The sequence below is a fragment of the Oreochromis niloticus genome, linkage group LG10, assembly GCF_001858045.2.
Source record: "Oreochromis niloticus isolate F11D_XX linkage group LG10, O_niloticus_UMD_NMBU, whole genome shotgun sequence".
NCBI lineage: Eukaryota > Metazoa > Chordata > Actinopteri > Cichliformes > Cichlidae > Oreochromis > Oreochromis niloticus.
Genome location: NC_031975.2, coordinates 1342047 through 1358057, shown reverse-complemented (window position 1 = coordinate 1358057; position 16011 = coordinate 1342047). Strand labels below are relative to the sequence as shown.

Sequence of the window (16011 nt, the reverse complement as noted above, 5' to 3'; positions counted from 1 at the left end):
CGTGATATATATGTCATTATCGCCTGAAATGAAAAAAAAAAAAACCATATCATGATATGAAAAAAAAATCTTATATCGCCCAGCTCTAGTGTTCCATGAAAAAAAGAGACAGGACATGTGAAAAAATTAACCTGCATAAAAATAAAGCCTCAGGCTGTGTGTGAAACGATTTGCTGCACGTAACACCAGGAAGTTCTGCAGATCTGCTTACTGCCTAAGGCTGGAAACAGGGTATCCTGCCTGCCTTACACAAACCCTGACACAGCAGCGCTTGCTGAGGACAGTCAGAGGAGCAATGGGCAAAGCCAGCTCTGAGCCAGAGTATCAAGAACAAGCAGTTTTCATTGCTTAACTACAGGAATAATACTAAACATGAAAAATAAGAAAAAGGCAATTATCAACCACATCCAGCCAACACTGGTATAACGTAAATTTAAAGGAAATGAAACTACAAAAACCATCCCATGCGCCATGTTTTGCTGTTGCAACTTCCTCCAATTTTTGGCTGTCAATGAGTAATATACCACAGTTGTACAACTGCTGAATAATCACAACTATTTAGAACATGGTTTTGTGTTTAAACCCAAGACCGTTACCGTGTATATATATTTTTACTTATGGCCAAGTATTTGCATCTTTGATCAAACAATTGCTATATCATGCACAGCAATCATATACAAAAAATAAACATATATCCTATTGCAGTAATGTGAATAAAGCTGGTAATGGTTGTATAACGCTTTGCTTTCAGGAAAAATGGCCTCAGAAATGTTACAGTGCTTTCTCATTTTGTTCAAAATAAATCCATGGGTGCAAATGACATAAAAATCTTTTGTGTCTTTTTAGTAGACAGCTGTGACTCCGCTTATAATAACGCTTAATAAATCTTAATCTGTGTGTTAAAGGCGCACAAACTATTACTGCCTGCTTAAATTAACCAGCCATAAAATTTAACACACCCACTTGTAGTGCTGTAACTTTTTATGTTGGAAGGGTTTTGGTTTTTTTTTGTTTTTTTTAAGCATATTGGATCACTCCCATCTTTGTTGGCAAACGTTCATTTTTAAGACTCTAGAGATAAAAATGCGACCCCCTTCTAAAAATTTTGCCTAGTTCAATTCTAATCAGCAAACACACTTCCAGTTCTGAAAACTGCTCAACGAAAGAGACCTTTTATCAATGACAGGACACACCCTCTCCACAACCCTGCCCCAACCGCACTCAGTGTGTAACCTGGTTCCCTCTCAATGACAGTGCAAACAACTGTACAGAACAAGTCTTACTACAAGCTATGAGGAAAGAACTGAAAACTGATCTGAACAGTTTTTATTTTGAACAGTGGAGAGGTGACATCATACAGTAACGTCATTGCAGCGTCCATGCCTCTTATCGTTGCCATTGTTCAGTATGGAAGCCTTGTTTACTAGGGCAACATTTATTCAAACACCGGACAAAGGGAAACGGCCTATCTGGAGAATCCTTTTGAACCTGAACACATCAGCTTTCACTAATATCGAGCAACAGTTTGTTTCATGAAAACACAGCAAGAGATACTACATAGCTTAAATTAATTTAAATAGATGTTCAGCATAACCAAGAACTCACTATCCATTTATGGCAACATCCCATGCAGCTGCTGTGTAAATGAACTACTAGTTGGCTTTCAAATGAGTGCTCTTTAATTCAAACAGATGTATGTCTACATTTTAAAACACAAGAAGAACCTATTACACAATGTTTCCAAACAGGTTAATGCATTTCGCTTCCCTCTCATCTATTCTTGGATCAGCAGGAAGCCCTTTCATTCACATATGAAAAGCATTTCTAAAACAGGAAAGACCAGCATGGCCTTATCACAATGAATGCTACCCCTCTTGCATGGAATAAAGAAAAGCAAACACGGACTGATCGACCACACCACAGTTTGGTCTGGCAGACTGTTTTGCTATGGAAACCTTAGAGTAAAACACTACTGTGGGCTAACATTGCTGCAACATCACTGAGCAGGAATTTGGCTGAAAGCAGGTCAGCCCAAAGGAGCTACAAACAATGTGGAAAATCATTTAACCATTCAGTCTAGCACTGCTCTGCATAGCTGTTAACACATCAACCAACCAACTAGAGCCACACAATTATGTCCAAAGTGACGTTGTTCAATAGTAAAGTCATTATTATTCATTTGTTGATATATATATAAAAAAAAAAAAAAAAAAAAAAAAAAAAAATGTTTTCACTGCACTCTCATGTAAACAGAACATTGCTTTGTATAAACCTTTGTACTGAAACTTAGCAAAATTAAATAACAGACGACTGATTTCACATTTACACTGTCCTCATTTTTACTGATATCCAAGTTGACAATTTGAACGATTCACGTAAGCAACATTGTTTTTCTTGGTCTTTACGCATCAACTATACTGCAGACTATCGTGTGTTTTCGGGGTAAAGGTTAGTTAGATTAGTTCTGTTGCTCTGCAAAGAGACAGCACTCTTTGAATATGATATGCCAATATGATGACGGGCACATGCAGACATGTGGTCAGGCGCTGATTTAGTACAACTTTGATTTGCTTTTGCTGTGCATCCTATTAATGGAGCATGCATTTTTAATATTGTATGATCATGTTCTTTTAATTTTGATACGCCAAAATCATAATCGAAATTAAAAATTGAATTGTGCTGCCCTCCACAGTTGATCAATGATAGGATAACAAAGGAAGAGCCTCCGAGAGGCTTGCAAAAAGCAAGAGTGAAACCAAACAAATCACTTCACTGTATTTAGAAAGTGTTGACAAAGAGAATAAAGAATGCATACAACTACGAAGGGTAGGCAAAGTACCTGGTATAACACTTTTTAATGAAGAAGGAAAAAAAAAAAAAAAAAAAAAAAAACACATTTAAGAAGGATAATTACAGAATCGATCACCAAGAGCACGTAAATGCTGATGTAGTAGAGACTAGTTCAGCAAGCATTTGCAATGGCAGCAACAAAATGCCAGCAAGAGACATTGTGAATTATGATTACACTATTACCATCATTCATCTCTTTACAAACCATTAGCTCAAGCCAAGCCTTATTTTTTCCAATGACAGATTATAATGTTCTAGTTATTTTTTCCATGATCAATCATTTTGGCAATACTGACCAAAATTGCTATGCTATATAAGCTAAGGAAGATACCCGGCCATGTGCCCTGGAATCTTATCAGTGGCAGAAAGTGCCCGTCCACATGCTTTATTGACAATTTACTGCAGTTATACACCAATTAGTCAAGTTAGCATAATGATGCATTTCTCAACAGCACAAGGGACAAACATGACATTCAGAACAAAAAGCCTAATAAAAAGCCCCCCCATTTGAAACTTTGATACAAAAAGTAATGTCAAAGCAGATGTCCTTGTCATATTGCATTTTTATCTACTGGGGGGGGGGGGGGGGGAGCACATTAGCCAAGGTTTATAGACACTCATGACCTTGATTTATGTCATAAATGGACTGACTGCAATACCTTCAATGTGAGGTTGCAACAGGAACTGAGATCACAGTACAGGAAATTATCAGTTTTAATCACAGTGACAGCAACTGAACTTCAGAGAAGGAAGGACAGATAACTCAAGTCTAAGCAAATCATATCCTGGGAATGAGAACTACATAAAAATATAATTAAAACCCCATATGATGGTACTCATTCACTCAGTCCCTTGGGGAGAGAGAGGCCATTCTGGCCGAAAGTTGGAAACACTATATAACCTTAATAATGTTTCAATTTCTTTCATCCATTTTTGGTTATGCTCTCACTACTTTGCTTAACAGGCTTAAAAATATTTTGAAAATCTTTACATTTTTCTTCACCACGAGAAGCCCCAAACCCTGTTTGCAACCAATGTAATAATATAACGAGCATGTACTGTTCCAAAATTGGTCAAATAAATTTTAAGCAACTCCTCTCTAAACGAATATATATCCCTAGTAAGAATGTAGTTTAATCAACTCCAAGAAAGTCCAGTCAAACACAGTACATTCCATTTAGTAAAGGCCCAACAACCGAGCACATGGCTGCTGCATAATCTTACAATGACAATAAATCCACAGAAAGATTTGAACTATTCTCCAACAACCCGTCAGTCCTGTCAGTAGATTTAACCTGTATGCTCTTCCCTTAAAGGAAAGCAGCATCTTGCTCAGCAGAAAATAAACTTTGCACATGTAAAGTTCAAGGCAGGGTAGGGAAGGATGTGCTATGTAATGTGCTGAGGCTAGCAGGACTTGTTTGCAATACTCCACAACAGGAAACCAGGGAGTCATTGTCTACCAGGACTGAAACAACAGGCCTGCCCAGTCCTGCCTTCTCTGCTATCATGGGCCACTGGAGGGGGACATGGGATCATGGGTGAGGCATAAAAAGTGCTGCCTTTACAATTACAGTATTAGAAAGAAAAAAAGATGGAAGGGGTTCTGAACATCATCTGTCTCCAGTTCAGGTCATTTCTTGCTGAGGCGGTTGTGAGACTACAGTTTCCTTCTTGTCCTAAATGAGAGCTTTATCTTACATTTAGAGGCTGCTGCAGAATGTCAAGTGTTCAGCAAATCTGTATCCTTGCCAGCCTGTCACGAGGTATCAGGTGGTCATTTACTAGCACAGGTCAAAGTGTAACATGCAAACCTTTGTAAAAAGCATGAAACAACCTGCCCCTCCTCAACAGGCAAACAGAAGGGATGTACAAGTATTTGCTTTGAACTAAATCAATTTGCTATTAAATACTATTGTGAGTGCATTTAACTATAGATACAAAGCATCAGGTTTTCAGGGAACTAAATCCTTTCTCAGACTACAAACACCTAATTTAAAGCTCACCACAACACTTATTTGAAAGATCACCACTAATAATCACATCCTCTTCTTTCCTGCACCCAGCGTAAATTTGCATATTTAACTCAAGGTCTTCCTATGTAGGGCAAAATTTCTCTAAATGAGTATTTTTTGTGAATATCAAACTTTATTTCAAAGGAAAAGAAGCTAGCACAACTGTAAAAGACCTCCAAGTCCAGTAATATAATGACACTCACTCTGAGCTATAATTAGTATTCTAATTAGACTAGTACAACTAAGAGAAACTTTTTGAAATTTTCATTATTATCCTGGGCCTGCTGTCATGCATTTGTTACCAATAAAGCCCAGTTGCGGAAATGTATACATTTTCTGTCATATTTTATTTTAATGCAGTGTTTAAGTCATCCCTCATCTTCATTCCCCGTATCTTCCACACAGAGGATACAACTTATTCATTTAATACTGATGTCAGAGTGATAGTCAGAATATACCAAAAGATAATAGAAAAAGCTTGAGTACAATTCAAAATCTTCACCAAGGGAGATAAATGAAGACATCTTTTGCAAATGTAACAAATTACTGTGTACATCAAGACAAAAAAAATCTGTGTACACCAAAAGTAGATAAAAGTAACATGCAATTATGGACTTATGCATGTGAAATATTGTATTTACTCAACATACAATCTATGGTTTTCCCTACATATCATCAGATTATCTTTGGGCACTGGATAGTCAAACCCTGCTTACTAAATGCAAAATGGAAGTCTTCATCAACAGAGAATGAATACCATGTTGCCATTACGCAAACTGGAGCCATTTTTGAAGATTACACACTACACTCCCATGCTTACTTTGTTCTGACAGAAACCAGTCTCAATCACACCACTAAAACCTAAATGACAATTATCTCCTTTTCTGAATGGCAAACTGAATGTTATACCACGTGAGGGAAAGATGTGACACTGTCACTTATGCTCTCATGTCTGTTTGACTGGAGTCAACACTACACTATATAAATGGATGATATATAAAAATGCAAGATGTGCAAGTAGACCGGATGACACACAGATGGATAGTGTGAGGGAGACCAAGGGAGGGAGGAAACTGCAAAGACAGACGACCAAGATTAACATGTATTGCTAGCTCAGTGCCTCAGATCCAGTAAAATAAACATCCCACAAAGACAAAAACATGATTAATTCAACAATCCTATTTTGACATGTTTTACATCTATAAAAGTTCAGATTCAAAAGTATAGAACCAAATTTATGTGGTTTCAAGTATAATTTTTAATTACTGATTAATTTAAAGCTTTTATTCATACTTTTGCCAATAAAACTATAATAATTGTTATTTACATTTATATTTTATCTTGGGACCAAGATGTCGCAACTGTTTGAGCAACGTTTCAAATTTCAAGGATACAATTTAGCATTGTGTCTAACAGATTACATGTTTGAAGGCAGAAGCAGCAAAATTCATCTGCTTTGCTGAAAAATGTATTACATTAAACGTTCAGTCATCGAAACAGATGTAGGATACCTTTCTGCTGATTAATTGATTAACCAGCATACCTTTAAACATCCAGTTTGTTTGTGACATTTATGTCAGTTTGGTCAGAAGTCTCTTACAGTAATCTTACTGTGAATATGGCATTGAAAACAATATCCCGGCGTACATCATGATGCAGAACTGTGTGAGTGATTAAAATTGGGTTTGACTCTGACTTAACAATAAAGCAAATCTTAAAGTCTGTCTGTATTTGAACCTGCTTGGTTGAGAATTCACGTGTGAAAAACAAAAGCATAAACCATGACCTGACATCAGGACGGTCTCACCGTGGTCATATGAGTCTAAAGTATAAATAAAGCAGTAGAGCTAGATGTGAAGGAGTTATAATGGTCCATAACTAAGATATGCATATTTGCACAAAGAATGTTTTATGATACATCCAATTTTTCAGCCTAAGACATTAAACAAACAAACAAAAAAAAAAGAGATACCTGTGGTAATTTCAAGTCTGTCTAACAGGCTCTGAATCCATTGTTAATCACAGCTAAGCACACAGTGGTGTAGACTCAGACAGTGCCTACACTGTGATTTACTACTAACGAGTACCTAAAAGGAATGCAACAATACAAGCTGAACACTGGTAGGCAGCTTTGTGGACTTAGATTAGCCTATTGGAAAATGAGATGTGATGATGAGATGATTCATATTATATGTAACATTAGAGAAGCTGAATTGTTTTTTTAACATTCTTGTATCCACAATTTTTATTTTATGGATAAATAAAATATAAGTATAAATGGTTTTGGCACTGGCTAGTGATCACAATAGTACTAATTATAAAATATCACCATTGGGCCACAATCTTATGTTGGATGGATTCCTGCCAACTAGCTTAAGAAATAAAACACGGCTAGCAGCACTATGTAAATATTTCTGCTCCACATGAACAAAGCAAAAAGAACATTAACCATAAGGTGAAATGATAGGCTTTGCATCTAGGCACAGACAGTTAGCCATTTGATCAAATGAGCTCAGCCTCATCTGGCGATTCAGTAATTGGACTAAGAAAGATATAAGATGTTTCTCACAGATAATCCAGGCTTAAACAAACAAATAAATGTGGTAACCATTAGCTGGTATACTGGTGTAATTAGAAAAAAAAAAAAAAAAGATTACTTCATGAGTATAATTAAACGGACAGCTAAAGAGTTTGACCAAGTCAAAAGTAAAAGAAATTCTTGCAGTGATTCTAACATGCATTTGTTCAGAAACTCCATATGCATCATGAATGAAACAGCATATGCAGGTCATGCATTAGTGATATGTGCTGAAGATCCCTTTGGTGTTTGTCACATAACATAACCTGATGTGTCTGCGAATTACAGTACAGGACATTAATTAAAAGCTATGGCATCATTGTTTAAAGATGGACCTAAGAACAAGCACAAAAAATACATTCACCTTGCAGCTGACTGTGAAATTTGTGAGTTCAATGAGTTAAATGTTCAACACATTTGAAAGAGAAAGATTTACTGTTAGGGGATGACAGCGCATGTATTGCTCTGTTTGCTTCTACAACCAAAAGGACTTAATAAGCAAGTCAAAAATCATTCAATAATAATTTCATTGTAACTGTAGGCACAAAAGGTCTTTGCATAGCTTTGTGAAGCCCAGCCTCCATACAACCCCATGTGATAGGCCTACATATTAACTCATCAATGTCTGTGACATGAATTAACTTCTTTATGAATTAAGAATGTAGTAAAAGGGAATGCTGTGCTGTACTGAAAATGTTAATTATCTGTGGTTTGACAGATTTAGCAGACACAAATTACAGTCTGACCAACCCATAGCATTTACCTGCTATGAGCAAGAACAGCAGTACCATACTACTACATTGCTAATCTCTTAAAACATGCAATTAGGATTAGAGTCTGAACAGCAAGAAAAAGTAACATCAGGAACCCGGTGTTCAAATATCCACTCAGCTAACCTGTTACTGAGCAAATGACTTAATGTAACAATAACCCCCAAAGCCAATGAACATAACGTCTGATCCCCTTTTTACAACTCAGTGCTACTGATCAAAGCTTAAATGTCTTTCTTGACACCAAATTATTAGTCTCATGTGACACCCAAAGTCTTTAGTCGCTGGATGACAAAGATAATTGTTTAATAAAGACAAAATACAGACTTGGGTGGATCACAGTTCCCATTTGAAGCTTGATTTAGACACGAAAAGTCTGTTTTATTCATTACATCTTGAAATTCAGGAGCACTTTAGACTGACTCCATAGGCTTCCTGCTTCCCCCACCTGACCTGAAAGCAGTTTTATTGATATTATAGTAAAGGTGTGGCCATTTAAAGCATGAAGTAAGTACAATCCAGGTAATACGTGGGACTGCACAAAAAGGAAGAACTGACTAATAGTATAAAAATCTTTAATAGCAGCTCCGTTGCTATCAAGGTGTGCCTCGGAGATAAAAAAGAAAGAGTACTGAATAGAAAAGGAGGCTCCGTGAATTCTTGAGCCACAGCTAACTTTGGCAAAGTCATTCAGCACGGGCGCTGGATTGCTATCTAACATACCACATGACCATTTGTACAACCAGCCAACGTGATATCCCCTTGAGGTCAGACAATCACTTTCAAATTAACACGACGGTACATATAATCAGGGCGCAGACAAATAAGGCGGGTGTAGAAGTTTTAATAATTTTTTGCGCCGTATGGTGATTTAAAGAAATCGATTCAGCGGTGTCGCAACAGGCGACAATAAGGATAACTATTTCATTTCTGAATCACACGATTACAAGGCACTGATAGTGACGATTAATGCCAACGACAGCAATAGCCACTGCTAGAAAATGAACACTTTTGCTGTGAATGGGGCAAATACTTATGAGAAATGGTAAACACATATTTCCGTTCATCACTGCGACGTATTAGCATTATTTATATGCCGTATTTCTGTATTTCAGACTTAAAGTAGCGAACAAGGGTGGGTAAGCAAAGTGTTAGCAAGAATGCTTGATGCTACTAGCCAAGACAAACGTCATCCACCCTGTCAAGCTAGTTAGCGTAGCACCAAACGCTAACTTAGCTTGCTAGCAATCTCAAACTTGTGTTGAGAGTCTCTGAAGCGACAGTCAGTCTGGCAGTTATTGCGACCGAAAGATGAACTTTATCAAACAATTTAACCATTCATTGATCCACATACCTGCAGGTGCTCCTGAAAGCGAATAGGCAGGATCTGAGCCATGGCGGTTCCTCTCTCACTCTCCTCCGGTCTCTTCTAATGCTAACAAACTACGGCTGCTTCTCTCAGATCCTAGCCGGACAGCCAGGAAGTCTCTAGTCTAAAGTCCAATTGTAAGCGAATTCTACGCCTTGTTTAAAACGCGCTGTCGGTGTGACTGTACTTTATTTTTCTTTTATTCCTTCCCTTAACTGTTTACTTGCGGTCTTCCCCGGCTAACGACTGTCACTACACCGACTCCCTGGACCTGCAATGGCGGTGGAGGTTGGTCAGCAGAGAAAACATCCCGGAAATGGAAGTGCTCTCAATAAGGCGGATGGATACGTATTTAGACTTTTAAAAAGTGAACTGTGCTTAGTATGTTGCCGTTTGTTTAAAACATTTATAACATTTTAATTGTTGTTTAAAATATCAAAACAAGACACTGAACTTCAGCATAAAAATATATGAGAACAAACGTAAAAGTGGGACTACTTCTTTCTGTTCGCCCTTTGATTTTTGCCACATCATTCGTCTTTCTAAATTAACGTCATTCCTACGCGGTGTATAGTAGCTGTACACTTGTTCCTCTCAGCCAATCCGATCACTCGGTACTCAAACGAGTAATTCAACTTCATTCTAATTACGGGACAGCGCTGAATTACTTTGAATTACGCTTTAAATGCTCAGAGGAGATTATTTCCTTATGATAATATATATTTTCTTGATCCTTATCAAAAACTTACTGGTCAATACGCGGTATACACAGCATGGTTCACATTAAAGGACTACGTTTTCACTACAGTGCCAATTGATACACGCCATTGTGTTTGTGTTGTTTAATTTCAGCCTTGCGGGGTTTGGGGGGACCTGTCCCTGGTGAATGTTTGTAATCGGCCCTGCAACAATTTATCAAGAAAATGTCTTTAATTGTAAAAGTATACTTAACACTTCGACGCATTCCTCAGTAGTTTTACTGCTTTTTATTTATTAATTAATTTATTTATTTATTAACTTTGTGTGTCCTAAATATTTGTAAGGCTGTGTCCCCTTGTGTTCTCCCTGAAATCTATACCTATGAATTCACATGACGACTAGAATCTATTTTCTATAATTTGGCAGTCAAAGGAATTATAATGTGTGAAATATTATGCTTAGAAAGTTTAATAGCAGAAATTGTCTGTTTTGTTCAGATGTATGCAATATGTGTTGGGTGGAGTGTGCATGCATTTCAGTGAGTATTCATTTCCCTTTTTTACATCCACAATTTCTGTTGGCAGAGGATGTAACCTTATTGCTCAACATAAAACTGAATTATGGGAAAGCCATCTCCTAAGTGAGCTGACCTTTCAGCAGAAATTTCATTCTGTCGAGCCAGCAATTATAGCTTCTGAGGAAACAGACATCGCAGGAAAACGACTAGATCTGCATGTATTAGTCAATCGTGTCAAGATGCTGTGGTACCATCCTCCAAGATTACTGCGCATAAAGTGTGTTATAGGGGGATTAAATTTGAGGTGGTGAACATCTGATCAGATTATTGTTGTTCTTGCCTGCAGATGGGAACTGAACAACAGCAGGGACTAAGCCAGTTCTGCACATTAAAAAAAAACAGGATTCAGTGTTTATACAAAAGATGACGATTCATAGCATTCATATGATGACTAACAGATATCTAATAAAATACAATAAAATGAAATAAAGATAACTGTCAGAATGGCCAACTCTTCTTATATGTTCTTATGTATCGACACCCTTCATTGGTTAGATCCCACCTATCTTCTAAGCTCCTTTACTTTTATCTTATCTGATCACATTTTTGATAGTTCTTTACTACAACATAGGTGGATATAGACTTTATTAATCTCACACTTGTTAGATGTACTGTATTAGACACACAGTAGAAAAGAATAAATGAATGAGAAAAAGTAAAACTGCCAAAAATGTGCTAAAATACACAGAAAAATACACAAAAAATACACAGAAATGTCACAGGGACTTAATTTTATACGTGTACAAAGCGCATTTTAACCCATATTTATTTTTGTAGCTGTTCCAACAGCGATTTATCCTCTGTGCATATTGTACAGTCTGACTGCTGTTGGGAGGTTTTTGACCACAAACATACACACATATGCACGCATGCACACAGTGTGAAAACCAGCCTGACTGTCACTCTTGACTCACATTAAGCACATATGAAGTGCTACAGCCCTAGCAGGGCCGCCTCCTGAAGTTGTCTGTGTGGGCGTGTCCGACCGTCTCTCCTGCCTTAGCTGCCACCTTTTTTCTTTTGTGCAGCTGACTCTCGTCAGTAATTAAAAGCAGTTAAGCCCAGGGAAAGGTGAGCTCTGGGCCAGTGTGCCATTAGTGTGGTTGCAGCTAGCAAGCTGTGTGTTTGGTGTATTTGCAGTTAGTGAGCTGCTCTCTCTTTTTGACTTACTTTTTACTTTATTGACCAACGCTTGAGTTTTGTTTGTTTTCCTTAAATGGTGATAGCGGCTTGTCCGTCTCTTTTAGTTGAGCTACCTTAATAAAATTATTTAATTTAACCGCTTTGCTTCCTTGACTCCTTTTTCTGACCTGGACACTTTTTGTTACTTCCCCCTCGCCGCCTAGACCCATCAGGGGAACGTGACAGAAGCAAGTTCAGTGGAGGCTGCTAAGATGCAGAGGACAACGAGATTTTTGAATTTCAGTTTTTCTGGAAATGAGCTGATGAATTTTGTTTGTCCAAGTCTAATAAAAAGAACTCATCTACTTATAATGTGGGCCTGCATCAGGAACAGACCACCTATGGCGTTTGTTTACTTCTCTATAGTTTCAGGGGAGAGCGTAGTAAAGAGTGTCCTGAATAGACCATTCAGGCTGCTGTTGCCATGGATTCACAGGCCGAGGAAACCCAAGACAGAGACACCATGTGTGCTACGATGAAAGAGTGGCTTTGGGACTATCAGCACGTCACACTGGCCTGCTGACACTGAAAGTATAGCTGCAGATTTCATGCAAAATGAGGGGCAGCACTGGTAGTTATGCCACCCTTGCCCTGGTCTTTCATTCTGATTGTCTTATAACAGAAGCGTCGTCCATGTAGCTCAGTGAAAGGAGCAGCCATGCTTGGACTCAGGGATATGTGTAACTGGAAGCAACTTACAAAAAGGTAACTGTCTCCTTTACCCATATTCTTGACCGCTAGTACACCCCAGTGCTTTGGCAAGCATTTAGCCACAGATGGGAGCTCTGTGTCTTCCTGTGCCTGGGAGGATCCCATCAGGAATGACTGAGAGGGACTGACACTGGGATCCGGAACTGATATTGAAAAGCTCCTCTTCTGTTTCTTTCCCTTTTCCTCCATCTGCCTGTGCCACTAAAACAGCCAGTGGTTAAGGGACACATGCTATGCTGTTTTTGTGTGTATAATTTATCAGTTTCTAGTTTATTCCAGACACACGCCAAATAATGCTTGCACTAATCATCTTGACCCTTTACATTTCTGCTCATGCACCTCAGTCACATGTACATTGTAGCCTAACCTTTGAACAACAGTTCAAGGGAAGTTACTAATTGACTGTGTGAGGGCCTTTGCTCCTTTCAAACAGGCAGCAGTTTAGTGTGTCACAAGTCCCAGATGACAGTCTAAATCAGCACCAGCTTTGTCACAACATTTTTGCATGAGGTGAAAGGTGAAAAATAATGATCCTTTTATTCACTATTTTTGAGGTAATTTAATTACAATAACATGTTTTTCAGCATTTCAATAAAACCTTAAAGGACTGGTTTCACTGGAGGCAGTTATTTGGATTTTGATGCCACCTAGTGGAGCGAGGCTCTAATTAGACCTGAATGTAAAATTTGAATTGATGGAAGAGTTTTGTCCCTGTTCTCATACTGAAACGAGGCGCATCTTTAAGCATAAGCATATGATCTCTGAACAGTCAAAATGCTAAACTACTGAATAAAAAGGCAGGGAGAAGGACTGGAAACTGAAAATTATTTAAACAGCAGAAAAGTCTGAAGAAATACTTCCATTCCCTGGGTTCCTGTTTCGTTCAGTGGGTTGGCGTGTATATGAAATGGCATTACCAGTGAGGTCTCAGATCCATTACTGGCTGTCTGAAACTTTGTTATATTTCAATTTTCCTACCGTTTCCTACCTTGTCAATATTCTGGTTATTGTCATACTCTTATAACATGTGGCAACAGAAGGTGGAACTTGTCTTTCTGTGTTATGGCCAAAATTCATGCATATAAAACATCACTTGCAGCATTATAATATTTTCCATGTTTAAAGTTGTTATTGGTAGTATTGCTCTGTCCTAGTGTGTCTTGTTTATCCTGAACTGCAACATGCTCTCTGCTAAAAACGAAATAACTTATCATCCTTGTGAGATTCTCCCCCAGATCACACACCCTGTGGCTACTTTGGCTTTGCTTTTTGTTGTTGCTTTTCACTCCTGTACCAGCTGTATATTTCTTTTACAAAGAAAAAACTGTGGTTTTGTTTAAATCTTTTTCAACTTTGACTCTTTAAATGTTCCATATAGAATGCGTGTCTCTAAACAACGTATAAAAAGTAACCTAACATCTCTCCAAATAAAACTAAAGGTAGTAAGTGGGCCGTCTTTGTGCGTGTGCATGTGAGGGAGAGGGCTATTTTGGGTTGGTTGAACCTAGATTTTGATGCGATTTTCTTAATAATCACTACTTGTTCCCGGGATCTGCTGGAGCCACTCGCTGAGCTTGGGAGTCACCGCACCTAGTGCTCCAATTACCACTGGGACCACTGTTACCTTCACCCTCCACATCTTCTCCAGCTCTTCTCCGAGCCCTTGGTACTTCTTGTCTTGTCTACCACCACTATGTCCGGTTGGTTAGCCATCTGTCTATTTGTGCGTCTGTATCTGGAAGTCCCACAGGATCTTAGCTCAGTCATTCTCCACCACCCATTTTGACCTCGGGACTTCCAGGCCATACTCGGAACAGATGTTTCTGTACACTATGCCGGCCACTTGGTTATGGCGTTCCATGTATGCCTTGCCTGCTAGCATCTTGCACCCTGCTGTTATGTGCTGGATTGTCTCTGGGGCATCTTTACACAGCCTGCACCTGGGGTCTTGCCTGGTGTGATAGACCCCAGCCTCTATGGATCTTGTGCTCAGAGCTTGTTCTTGTGCTGCCATGATTAGTGCCTCTGTGCTGTCTTTCAGTCCAGCTTTGTCCAGCCACTGGTAGGATTTCTGGATATCAGCCACCTCCTCTATCTGCCGGTGGTACATACCATGCAGGGGCCTATCCTGCCATGATGGTGCCTCCTCTTCCTCCTCTTTCTTGGGTTTCTGCTGCCTGAGGTATTCACTCAGCACGCGGTCGGTTGGGGCCATCTTCCTGATGTACTCATGGATGTTCGCTGCCTCATCGTGGGCCATGGTGCTGACACCTTCCAGTCCCCGGACCCCTTCCTTCCGCTTAGCGTACAGCCTCAGGGTGCTGGACTTGATGTGAAACCCTCCATACATGGTCAGGAGCTTCCTGGTCTTGATGTCAGTGATTTCTATCTCCTCCTTTGGCCAGCTTATTATCCCAGCAGAGTACCTGATCACGGGCAGGGCGTAGGTGTTGATGGCCCGGATCTTGTTCTTACCGTTCAGCTGACTCCTCAGGACTTGCCGGACCCTCTGCAGGTACTTGATGGTTGCAGCTGTCCTGGCGGCCTCTTCATGGTTCCCATTCGCTGTATGAATGAGTTGTTTTATAGATGTAATATGAAAGCAAAACTGATATTCAGTAAGATTTTATAAGAGACTAATTTGTTTTCACTCTTTCTTCTTCTGCTTACTCCTTATCAACGGTGTGGTGGAGGAATGTGGATGGCACAACACAGAAGAGCCACCTTATCTGCAGTCTATTTACACCTACAGGCCAGTGGACACTCTTTCATTGATGAGGATGTACACATCCTGGACAGGGAGGAACGCTGGTTTGAGCGCGGAGTCGAGGAGGCCATTTACGTGAAAAGGGAAAGACCATCTCTGAATGGAGGAGCTGTTGCGTCCAAATGAACAGAATCAACGTTTTGGGATGTTTTGGGATGTTTTGGGATTTCCTTACTGGGATGATAGAACATGCATCAAGACATATTGGGATCAGTATTGGTATCTGGCCCTGTAATTACTTAGTATCAGGTCAACACCAAAAACTGCAGTGTTGCACAATACAACTGCTCCTCTGAAGCTGAGCAGACATTTCAGGCTCAGGTTATCTGTCTAACATATTTACTACCAGGTCATATGTGGTCATTAATGTTTTCAGCTGAAATAGATGACTGACTTCTGATTGCTTACCATTCTCTTCCATCTTCCTTTTGTCTTTATTTCCAGTCAGTCAGTTCAACTTTGAACCCGTTCTTGAAATTTTATTGCAAAGTTT

At 39.1% G+C, this 16011-nt stretch overlaps 1 protein-coding gene across 2 annotated transcripts in view; it reads right to left on the bottom strand.

Annotated features, from left to right (window-relative positions):
• The window catches only part of cltca (clathrin, heavy chain a (Hc)), a 32523-nt gene extending 22621 nt beyond the window's left edge, over positions 1 to 9902 (bottom strand). For both annotated transcript variants that reach the window (XM_005463006.4, XM_005463007.4), the window contains exon 1: positions 9568 to 9902. In XM_005463006.4, coding sequence (XP_005463063.1) covers positions 9568 to 9609 — 42 coding nt within the window. In that variant the 5' untranslated portion in view covers positions 9610 to 9902. The remainder of the gene's footprint in view (positions 1 to 9567) is intronic.
• Between the last annotated feature and the right edge of the window lie 6109 nt (positions 9903 to 16011).